The sequence below is a fragment of the Poecilia formosa genome, unplaced genomic scaffold (assembly GCF_000485575.1).
Source record: "Poecilia formosa unplaced genomic scaffold, Poecilia_formosa-5.1.2 Scaffold640, whole genome shotgun sequence".
Taxonomy (NCBI): Eukaryota; Metazoa; Chordata; class Actinopteri; order Cyprinodontiformes; family Poeciliidae; genus Poecilia; species Poecilia formosa.
In genome coordinates, this window is record NW_006800579.1 from 79,719 (window position 1) to 92,571 (window position 12,853).

General features: G+C 37.3%; 1 protein-coding gene across 1 annotated transcript in view; it reads left to right on the forward strand.

Moving 5' to 3' along the window:
* Positions 1-1,050: 1,050 nt before the first annotated feature.
* nfic (nuclear factor I/C) overlaps positions 1,051-12,853 on the forward strand; it is a 42,108-nt gene continuing 30,305 nt past the window's right edge. Inside the window, exons 1-3 of the mRNA XM_007541897.2 lie at positions 1,051-1,307; positions 9,415-9,585; positions 9,680-9,856. Coding sequence (XP_007541959.1) covers positions 1,227-1,307; positions 9,415-9,585; positions 9,680-9,856 — 429 coding nt within the window. The 5' untranslated portion in view covers positions 1,051-1,226. The remainder of the gene's footprint in view (positions 1,308-9,414; positions 9,586-9,679; positions 9,857-12,853) is intronic.

Here is a 12,853-nt window from a genome sequence, read left to right on the forward strand (position 1 = left end):
TTCAAATATATACATATTTAAAGAGCCTACTCTAGTGAAAAAATATACTTTAGTATATTTCAAATATACTAACATTGGCGTAAGTACATTTTAAGTATACTAAGCATTAAGTGTACTTCCTATAAATATATACGAAGTATACTAAAAGTATGCTTGTACCAATTTTGACATTATAACTTTAAACATACTTAAATATAATTGTACCAAAATACACTTTTAAGAAATATATTTAAAAAAATATACTTTAGATGAACAAAATATGTATTTGCCCAAGTGTAAATATACACTTGCTCAAGTGTATGTTTAAGTTAACTAATCTTAAGTGAACTAATCTTAAGTGAACTTGAAGTACACTTATGATTAGTCTGACTTAAAGTATGCTAGTAACTTTAACATACTTAGTATGTTAATTTTTCAGGGGAGGTGGGGAGTTACCTGTTTATGATCTCTGCTTTATTGCGCTGCAATGGAAATTACTGAACCACAGAAACACAAAAAAAATGTTTTTCTTTTTTTTATTTTATTTTAGGTAATAGTCTACAAAATAACTCAGGCCAAAGAAAGTTGCAAGTGAAAACAAATTCCACAACATTAAACTACTGTTTTGTATGTAATGTCCATGTTCTTATTGTCTCAGATCTAAACTCTGAAACTAAGCATTGATTTCTGGATTTTCAAAGAAAACAAACCCAACAATGAAGCGATTCCATGTAAGTCAAAAGTAAAATTTGCTCATAGGGACACTGACAGAAACTGAACAGCATAATGGCATTACGTAGGGAAGCTGTTGTAGATCACAAAATGGAGCATTTACAGGAAGACAGAAATGGGAAATAAACAGCTTTTAACCAAAACAAATTAATACAAAAGTTAGAAAATATTGTAATGAAGGGAATACTGACCAAAGAGATGTAATACAGCTACTACTACTACTAACTACTACTACTACTACTACTACTACTACTACTACTACTAATAATAATAATAATAATAATAATTGTCTATTAAAGGTAGATGGAAAAAGAAAGCCTAATGTAACGGACAAGAAGGGAGGTGGGATGAGAGATGGAAAGTGAACATAGCAGGATTTCATTCTGCCGCAGCCTGGAGGAGGAGAGGAAGGAGGAGGAGGAGGAAGAAGCCTGACGCGGGACGTTTGTGGACCGGAGCACCGCGGATTTCCTCCAGCTGGCAACCAGGGGCACAATGATGGGAATAACTGTGGAATGACAAGGACCGTTAGCTCAGGATGGGCAGGCGAAGAGATCAGCTTTAACTTCAGCCGGTGGCGGTTCAGCTTGGAAATGGTAGGAGCAAACCTGGTCGTTACAGTAATGTCTTTACTGTATTCCTAAAAGAGACGCGACCTAAAGAGTAAGAGGACAAACATTGGCCAACGCAGTTCAACTAAGTCATTAATTCCCCTTGTATTTCATAGAGCTTTGTGTCGGAGGCTGTTTTTCTGTCTTTGAGTTCTTCAGCAGTTTTATGTCGCTCCGCGACATCACACTCCTGTTCCTTTCAAACCTAGCAAATAAACTATTCCTTCTACGGAGACACACGCACGGCGTCACCGCTCAGCCCGGAGACAGCGGAGGGTTTCAGGACTCACATTATACGCAACCATAAAACACTTAATATTAGAATTAAGTTAACTTTTACAGTCGACTCGTCCTTTCATCCAGTTGGCGTTATCAGTCAAACACTCCGTCCAAGGCGGAAGTGCTAAGCGTATATCCATCATTTAAATAACAATCCAATCGGAGGAAGCTCACTTTTCTGATCACACACAGGCCGAATTTAACACACGGGCCTGAAACACCATTAGCTGGACTGTCAACCACCAAACGATAAGTTTTCCGATTCTGACAGAATAAAGTATTTAAACTCCCGCAGTTTTCACCGGATTCTGGCGTATGTTGGTTCTGCTTCGTGAAACGGGCTTGCTGGAACAATCCAGCTTTTATATTAACCGCAGCCTTTGCTGAGAGAATGGCTGTAGTGGTGTGTTAATTAAAGTTGTGTTGGTCGGCGCTTTGGAGCAAAGCAGGCCTGTCTCTGTCCCGATCACCAGCGGGACAATAAAAGGCCAAGCTGAAGTTCAGTTGCTGCTGCTGCCTCCTCCTCCCCCTCCTCCCCTTTGTGGAAGGCTGGATATATTTTTTTACGTGTTTATGTTAGTCAGCAGAAAATGGCTGCAGTAGCAGCCAGAGGGTTGAGTTAGAATGAGAGGCCGATAGAGGGCCTCCTTCCCTGGTGTAGTGATAAGGAGGCAAGCTGCTTTGAAAACACATCTTCAGCTCTCTATACATCTATCTAGCTATCTAGCTAGCTAGCTGTTATGACCACTGCATACACTTGCACTGATTGAACTTGTTCACAGACATAAGGACCATCCACTTCCATCCTTTGTCAACTGTGTACTTTAATGTTTAACATTAAGTCCAGTTTGGACTTAATGTATTATGGGATCTAAACCATTTTAGATCCCATTGTTTTTTATTTTGGCACCAACTGTGTTTTACATGTTAGTTTTCAGTACACTTCATCCAAAACATATTTACAATATAATTGTGAATAAAGCTGTATCATAATAAATTGTGAAAAAAGTGAAGCATTGTGATAACTTCCTAGATGTGCTGTATGTTGTTTCAGTTGACCAGGTGGCTACTGTCTGTGATGCAGACAAATTATTTGTGGTTTATATTTGAATAGTAAGAATGGCCTGAATTTAGCTTTACAAGTCATAATGACCACTTAAAGTATTTTACACTGGAGTCACATTCACTCAACCACACACACATGCACACACCAATATGCAGATTAGTATGCAACTTGTACTTAACTTTACAATTTCAAGGCAACTGACTACTCTCCCCACTCAGCCAGTGTTTTAAAACATTTTCTGCTCTATTCTGAGTATTAGAAATCTATTACCAGTGATGCCATTGAAAATCTAGCAAGATAACTATCTGGGAAAATGTCATTCTCATCTGAAATGAATTCTTTAATTCTTGAACTCAACTTTCTATTAGCTTTATGTCAACTGTTCATGGCTTTGAATAGGTGAGCAGCAGCTGGTATGGAAGGGAGTGTCTGTTATTGCAGTGCTTCTGCTGGAAGAAATGCAACAATTTAAGCACATATACATCTGTAAGTTTGCATTGATTTTGACAAATCAGTGTCTTTAAATAATTCATTATTCTAATATTGATTATATTGAAATATTGCTTATTTTGACAGCCTTAAACTTAAGATACTTCTGCATACTCCTCATAAATTCCCTGCCATCCTCCCTGAAGGCTGTTTTTTTTATTACTTAGCAATTCCTTCAGGTCACTGGTGATCCCCCTGCCAGCATGCCTAGGTGGGCCTCATATGGGGGAAAGGAGGGCTGACATATGGGTCCCATATGGGTTTGTCCGTGGGTTCAACGGTGGCCCCACATGGGTTTGCCCATGTAGGGCCACAGCCTACGTGGGCCCTACATGGGCCCTAAATGGGCAAACCCATGTGGGCTGTGGCCCTACATTTAGGCTAGACAAAGAAAAATTGTCCTTAGGTCTTGTATGACCGCAAAGTAGATATGAATTTGAAATCATGGGAAGAAAAGAAGAGGAAAACAGGAGGGAGGAAGGGAGAAGAGATTGCCTGAGAGAGCCAGTGAATTTTAGCAGCACTGAATTCAGTTGTTCTGGGTCAAGACAATTACATTTTTTATTCATCAGTGTATATACAACAAACATTAGAGACTAACAAAAAGAAAAAGGATAATTGATCTGCAAAATAAATAACCAGATAATAGAATGAATAATGCCAACAAAAATAAAATAACCAATCAAAAACAAGAGAAACAAACAGACCAACAAGGAGGTATACATTAAAAAGGATACATTCAAAACAAAGACAAAACACTCTGCATAATCAATTGGTGTCACAACAAAAACAATGTTTAACATATGTGAATTAGGGTATACTCTTTTCTTTTAATCTTTGTAGTTATTTTCTAATTTGAATTATTATTCAAATTATAAATTATTACAATGAATTATTATATTAGGCTCTCCCATTTTCCTTCTCCTTCCCTGGTCTTTTTTTCCAGTAACATTAACTCACTGGCAATAAAATGGCATCTAGAATTATGGCGTATATTTCATTAAAATATTTAAATTGATTTTTATCTATTGCTGATTGTTGTTCCATTGATATCTGTTGTGTATGTAGATCTAGCCATTGTGAGGTACCGATTTTTTCCCTATTTTTCCAGTTATCAGAATGTGTTCCTGGCGATAGTCAGGGACACAAGCAGCAGGGTTTGGGTCTGTTTGGAGTTTATGTTCAGTTCTTCTAAATTACCAAGTAAGCAGACGAAAGGGGATAGTGGGATGTTGTGGCCAGAGATTTGAGACAGTTCAATGATTGTTTATTTCCAGAAGTTTTATATTGGTGGATAGAGCCAGAATTCCTGGCTGATGACCACCTCCACACATTCTGGCGAACAATTGCACATACTGTGCACTTATAAGTGCACAGTATGTGCAATTGTTCGATTCTATAAATCCTGTGCTGTGTGAGGTATGTCCTATGGATTATTTTATATAGTATTAACTGTATGTTGGTGTTATAGGACATGGTGAAAATGTTATGACAAACATTATTCCAAAATTGATTATGTGTGTGGTGGATGGTAAGGTATTTTCCCATTTACACTGTAAAATATTAGAAGGTGATTTAACTTGAAAATGAAAGTCCACCTGCTGCCTTGAAAATGCCATTTAAGTTAAAATTTTACTGGTTTTAACTCAGAAATAAGCAAGTTGTGTAAACATTCTTCTTTAAGATTGTTAATCTTGAATTGTAAATTTTAACTTATTTCTCCAGTTTAAACCAAATAATACTTTCACAGTATGTCGACATGTCGACAGAGCTAGGCACTCAAGGAACTGAAGAGTCAAAATCTAGGTCAAAGCAATAAATTTTCAAAGAATACATCTTTTACTGAGAAAAAAGTAAAAGGAAAAAACCGCCCCCACCTAGTTGAAGGACACGCATGTATTTATTATTTCCACTCACAACATCAAGTTAATAACTACTTATTTTACTTTAGAATAATTTAAATTCTTGTTTCAAATTGCATGAACAAAATTTCTGATCTGATAATGAATTTTAGTAAGATGTCTGACTGTTCCTTTGTTAATGATGGAAGTGTGATATTGAGAAAATGATAAATTTCTTTGAAATAATTTTCCTTATTCCTCTTAAGTAATGATAGAATTGTCTGAAGGTGTTATGATTTGTGGGTCATTGGTAATGCTTCCTGTGGAGTCTTGAATTATTGTGATGAGGGTTTTTTTTCCATATCATGTTTAAATTGATTAGCTAAATATTTGCCAGATTTATCATTATGTTCATAATGGTTATATTGTAGTCTTTGTAGGATAACTTGTGTCTTTTTACTAATAATGTTATCAAGTTAATTTTTAGTGCCTCTAATTTTCTTCAATGTTTGTGCTATCGGGGTAGTTGCATATGAATTGTATAATTGTTTTAGTTTGTCTTCCAGGTAATTTTCTAAGTTTTGTTCACTTTTCTTTTTGAATGAGTAGTATGAAATTATTTTCCTTCTTGTTACTGTTTTGGCTGTTTCCCAGATGAGAGATAGAGATGTGTTGCGATTTGTTTCCATTAAAATGACCAGTGTTTTCTAAAGTATTAATCAAATTGTCTTGTCAGTTGTCTTGCATTAGAAATGTGTTGAATCGCCATCTTTGGCTTGCTTTTGTTTCAGTTTTCTTGTGTAATATAAAACTGATGAGGGCATGATCGGATATGATAATTGGATGAATGGTTGGGTTGGAAATATCTGTTATGGAAGAGTTACTGGTAAGAAGTATATACATATACACCACACACACGCACACACACACACACACACACACACGTGCGCACACGCAGACACATGCATATACACACTTATCCATATATACATACATACCTATTCCTAACCCTACACTCATACATACACACTTGTACACTCACACACATATTTAAATTTTTCTAAATTACTGGGGAGAGAGCAAAATAATAAACAAACAAATCAGAAGAAAACCTTTTGGGGGGACCTAACGTACATGTAAAAAGAGAGAGGAAGAGAAGGAAGAGTAAAAATAAAATACAGCAAAATAATGTAGTTGTAATGACAGACATTAATTGTCTGACAGAAAATAAAACATAATAATGAAAATAGAAAACAGTAATGAAAAAAAATCTGACTTATTTATACAGTGTATCACAAAAATGAGTACACCCCTAACATTTCTGAAGATATTTAAGTATATCTTTTCATGGGACAACACTGACAAAATGACACTTTGACACACAATGAAAAGCAGTCTGTGTGCAGTTATTTTGAGGGAAGAATAAATTTACACTGTTATATAACAGTGTAAATTTATTCTTCCCTCAAAATAACTCTATATACAGCCATTAATGTCTAAACCGCCAGCAACAAAAGTGAGTACACCCCGAAGAGACTACATCCCTAAATGTCCAAACTGAGCACTGCTTGTCATTTTCCCTCCAAAATGTCATGTGACTAGTTAGTGTTACCAGGTTTAAGGTGTATGTAGGGAGCAGGTGTGTTCAATTTTGTAGTACAGCTCTCACACGCTCTCATACTGATCACTAAAAGTTCCAACATGGCACCTCTTCGCAAAGAACTCTCTGAGGATCTTAAAAGATTAAGTGTTGCGCCATATGAAGATGGCCAAGGCTAAAGGTCAGGAGGATTGCTAACACCCTGAAACTGAGCTGCAGCACAGTGGCCAAGATCATCCAACATTTTTAGCTGGGTTCACTCAGAACAGACCTCACGTTGGTCATATAAAGACACTCAGTGCACATCCAAATGCTGTCTTTGAAAATAGGTACAGGAGTGCCGTCAGCATTGCTGCAGAGATTAAAGAGGTGGAGGGTCAGCCTGTCGGTGCGACCATACACCGCACACTACTTCAGCTTGGTCTACATGGCTATCACTCCAGAAGGAAGCCTCTTCTGAAGTCTGCACACAAGAAAGTCCGCAAACAGCAAACTGTTTGCGGACTTTGTTCACATGTCCTTTGTTCACATGTCAACAAAGGACATGGATTGCTGGATCCAGGTCCTATGGTCTGATGAGACCAAGATTAATTTGTTTTGTTCAGATGGTCTCCAGCATGTGTGGCAGCTGTCAGGTGAGGAGTACAAAGATAAGTGTGTGATGCCTACAGTCAAGCGTGTTGGTGGGAATGCCATGGTCTGGGACTGCAGGAGTGCAGCAGGTGTTGGGTAGTTATATTTCAGGAACTACAATATGCACTGTGAAATACTGAAGCAGAGCCTGATCCCCTCCCTCCAGAAACTGGATCAAAGGGCAGTGTTCCAGCATGACAATGACCCCAAATACACATCTAAGACAACCACTGCTTAACTGAAGAGGCTGCAGGTAAAGGTGATGGACTCCATGTCTCCAGACCTAAACCCAAAAGAGCATAATTGGGGCATCCTCAAGTGGAAGGTGGAAAAGCGCAAAGTCTTGAATATCTGCCAGCTCTGTGATGTTGTAATGGAAAAGTGGAAAAGCATTCCAGTGGCAATCTGTGAAGCTCTAGTGATCTCCATGCCCAGGAGAGTTAAGGTAGTTTCGGTAAATAATGGTGGCTACGTAAAATATTGACACTTAAGGAACTTTCACCAAGTGTAAGTGAGTGTACTCACTTTTGTTGCCGGCAGTTTAAACACTAATGGCTGCATATGGAGTTATTTTGAGGGAAGAATAAATTTACACTGTTATATAAGTTGCACCCAGACTACTTTTCAATGTGTCAAAGTGTCATTTTGTCAGTGTTGTGCCATGAAAAGTTATTCTTAAATATCTGCAGAAATGTGAGGCGTGTACTCACTTTTGTGATACACTGTACATGAGGGTTTTAAAACAAAGTAATAGAATTACCAAAGAAAACAAGAAAAAAGAAAGAAAAAATAAATAAAGTCAATAATGATAATGTTGTGGATAAAAATACAAACCAAGCAGGTATGTATTTACATGCCCAAAAAATAAATAAAAATAAAAAAATAAAATCTTAGTGATGATGATAGCAGTAAAATAAGGTAAAACTGACAATGATAATGATAATAAAATAATAATTTACATATTAAAACAAATAATAATAATATTGATGACAACAGTTCTGATAATAAATCTGTTGTATTGAGTCCTTCAATATTAATAATAAAATACGGCAAAAACTCACATATGCACACAGAAATATACGCTCATCCCCATTCTGCCCCAAGCATGTAATCAGCACAAAATGCAACAGAAAAGCAATTAACAAGAACCTTATTTTAAACACTTAATTCAGCTGAGATAATGAAACGGTCTCCCTTTGAGTTGATCATTGATCAAAGCAATGTCCAAAAATTGATGGAACAAAACAACTTGTTCTCTTGAGGAAGGTGTCGAGGGTTGGCTGGCGACCCAGCTTGAGGTTCTCAGCAGAACCTGTGGTACTTTTGGTTGGAAACACAGAGGAAAGTATCTTTCTGGTCGAGGAATGGAGAGGCTGCCAAAGCAGGCAGACGCGTCAAGAGCCTTATCTTGTCTCTATGGGAACGCACAAAGGCGGGGTACTCAGAACGCTTTCTCGAAGTTCTACAGTGAACACTTTGAAGGTTTTGAAATAAATCTGCTTCCTGGCAAGCAGGTTAGAAGAAAAAGGTTCGCAGTTCTTGTGTCTCAGTTGGAGGTTGACTCCAAAGGCCTCCTGGGATCCAGGCCTTGCTTTTGTATTGGGAATCAGTTCTTATCTGATCCGCTCCGAGTTTTATTGCAGGGAGTTTGACAGTGACGTCTCTAACACAAAGAATCTGATGTCTCCAGCAGTGGTGTCTCCAGTACAAGAAATGTTTAGAAATTAGATCTGATCAGTTTTTGAATTAAGATGGATTACAATAATTAGTTGAAAATAGATTTATTAACAATATGTAAGTGGTATAAAAATCTCTAAAATGAAATAAAGAAAGAAATAAGAAAAGTAAATGTATGAAAAACGTTTAACATGAAATAAATGAAACAATAGAAATCATGAAATAATCATTTTGGTTCATTTGTTGGAACATTAAACAATTTTATGGGGCAATTTATTTCATTCTCTATCCTTGATTTTTGCAGAATTTGTCCCACTCTGGGTTCACAGGACAGGCCAAAACTTATTCTAAGTAGTTCTGAAACTCAATTAGCAACTCTAGTTTACTTATACTTAAATGTATTTGAACTCACACAATTTGTGTGTGAAACTCAGTAATTTTGGTTAAATGATTGTTATTTCATGCATTAACCTTTTGTGTGTGTGTGTGTGTGTGTCTGTCCTGTAGGATGAGTTCCATCCATTCATTGAGGCTCTGCTGCCCCAGGTTCGTGCCTTCGCTTATACATGGTTTAACCTTCAGGCCAGAAAGAGGAAGTACTTCAAAAAACATGAGAAGAGGATGACTAAAGAAGAAGAGAGAGCTGTTAAAGATGAATTACTGGGAGAAAAAGCAGAGGTAGATTTTTTAAATAATGCTGTGCAGCTAGTTATCAACTAAAGTGCTGATTTCATTAACTGAGATTTCTGTTTCTGTATCATTCTGCTACTAGGTGAAACAAAAGTGGGCTAGTCGACTTTTGGCGAAACTAAGAAAAGACATCAGACCTGAATGTAGAGAGGACTTTGTCTTGTCAATCACTGGGAAGAAGGCTGCGTGTTGTGTCTTGTCAAATCCTGACCAGAAAGGCAAAATGAGACGAATAGACTGTCTCAGACAAGCTGACAAGGTAAATCGATAGATAAGTAGATATTTTCTGCTAAAGAGAGTTATTAGCAGAAAATAATCACGTTTTCTGCTAGTTATCAGTTATTAGTTTTAAGTTATTTTCACAGTGTATATTCTTGTTAGGAATGATTGAACATAATAGATGAACCAAACTTGTTAATGCCAACTCACAACGGATCAAATGAACACACATTGAAAGCATCAGTATTTTGGCCAATTGCAGTTATTCCTTTAAACCAGCAGGTGGCATAGCCCAGCAGGAGATGCAAATAAATTAGTACACTAAAGTGAATCTTCTATACCTATATATATAGATAAATATAAAATTCCCTTCTCACCCTCTGCTGAATGGTCTCTCTCTCTCTCTCATCCTCTGAGCTCAGGTAATCTACCAGAGACCTGGGAGCTTGACGTGTAAAGTTTATATCAACATAGAAATCTGAGTTTTATAATACTACTGGCAAGGTGTGCTGTGGTGGTGCAGGGGTTAAGCACAACCCATTTATGGAGGCTCTAGTTTTCAATGTGGTCGTGGGTTCGCTTCCTGGTCTTCCTCTTCTCTCATTACCCATTTTGTTTTTTGTCAATTTACTACCAAATAAAAGCCACTAGAACAATTAAAACCTTTTTATTTTTATAAACTACTGGCTATCAATAATCCCCAAATTCATTTTAAAAGACATTAGATGCCACTTGAATCTACAAAACACCAGCACCAGTTGCAGTATGTAATCTACTTTTATTTCAAAATAACATCAAACAGCACTGACAACAATATACAACAAAGGTCATACATTCATGGTACTTTGCACTGAAGGTGAAGTGTGCTTTTAAAGTTCATTGAAAGAGGCCATGGATGGTCTTGTGATCACTGATGGTGAAACGTCTTTGGTGCTGTTCTTGTTTTCACCAACATGCAGGAGGAAGGGCTGTCCTGGTTCCACAGTAATGAGGAAGGCTTCAGCACTGGCTCCCATCTTTGGCAAAATGCTAAGACGACAATGAAAATTATTAACTATATAGAGCACAGCTACATTCAAATAGCAAACGAAGCCAATAAGAAAGTGCTTCTACAAAGACCTAGGATCATTAGAGTAACACATACCTGCACATATCTGACAACATGGCCCACTGTTTGACATGAGCTGTTTTGGCATTTTTCTTGTGGCCCTTGGATGTAGGAAGGAGAACATGAACCAACATTAGAATGCCTGTTTTTTTCCAGCCTGGAAGGAAAAACAGGATATATAGCAGAAACATTAGGATAATAAATACATATTTTAAAAAGAAGTGTGAGCAAAACTAATCAGACTCACCCCTGTGTGTCACCATCATATTCATTCAAATTACTCTGCCCACCTGGTTTACAAGATAAAGCATAAAAAAGTCAGAAATTAATAAAGAAATTAGACAGCTTATAGAAACATTTTTGGACAGCATTAAAAGTCATGCCAACCTGTCTGAAGAAATGTGTTGAAGTCATCATAACAGACTTCAGTCACCAACATGACATACTACTAATAAAAAAAACAAACATTTGGGCAGTTTTTAAATGTGCCACAGGTACAAAACACCAGAGTCAAATGGCTTAATTGCCTCCTCATTGCGTAGATATGTTCTCCAGAGTCCTGCTAATCACCTAATTATTTTATTCAGGTGTGGTGCAGCAGCGGCACATCTAAATGTTGCAGGACAGTGGCCATCCAGGACTGGAGTTAGACACCTGTGGCATAGATCAAGCCAACGGTCCAGCACAGCCACTCCCCCATTTTGCAGTCTACAGCCAAAAACTTAAAGAAAACGACCTCCGCAGCTAAATAATGTTAACTCAAATGGCCTCCAGATTTTCCTGATAGTTTTAATGTTCGGTTAAGATAATAAGCAGTCGTATATACTGTGATATCCAAACAAATAAATGTATGTTAAGCGAACTGTGCATATGAATCGATACTCTTGCGTAAGCGGAAAATTAATTAAAATACTCAAAAACATGATCATTTTAACATGGAACTCACCTTGTTATAATAAGCTCCAGACAAGACGTCATACTGCTGCCTCCGCTCCTCAGGCAAACATGTGACGCAGTAGTGGAACAAGATGGCGTCGGCCAGGAGGTGGGACTAATGACCGGGCCCAAATAATAAAGCTCACGATAATTTAACCTTACAACATAGACATGCCCGCAACAGCGGAGCTAACAAGTTTCATCACCAGAGATTGCGACTTTATCATTCTGAAATTCATCTGACATGAAGTACAACAAACCAAGAGAATAACATTAACATCAGGCTACTGGTCACTAATGATGAAACAACACAAATTCAAAACATGTTAACATAGTTTGTAGAAATGCTCTAGCTAGTTTGCCATTTGTTGCCAAGTGACTGATGATGACGTTGGTGATAAGCTTTACCCAGAATGCACCTAGAGAAAATAAGGACGATTCATTTGTAATTTTGTGTCATAAAGTTAAATGTAAGAGTGAAAATAAAGCCAGTCATGTAGCACAACCTTTTATTCAATCTTTTACACCCACTATGTCACTAAAATCAGTCAGTCTGGTAAGGTTTTTTAGCAACCATGAGTGGGATGAACTGTCTGATGTTGATTTCTAAATCAACACCAAACTGAGTTTGTGTTGGTGTTAATTTAGAAATCAACACTGGACAGGATTACTTCTATTTAACTCTTAGGAATAACATAAACTCTTTAGGAAAACTAACACTCATGTTGTTGAATTAGACTTAACAAATGTTGAATTAACACTGTATTTTAACATACAACACTTACACTGGAAATGTAACACTTTTGAATTTGCTGTGCTGGCAACACTGTGGTCTTCATCTTCCAGGCTTTTTCCAGTTCCTCTCTGAGGCCCTGGTATTTATCCAGTTTCTCATGCTCCTTTTTCCTTATGTTGCAATAACTTGGTATTGCTACATTCACCACAACTGCTTTCCTCTGTTGTTTATCCACCACCACAATGTCCGGTTTGTTC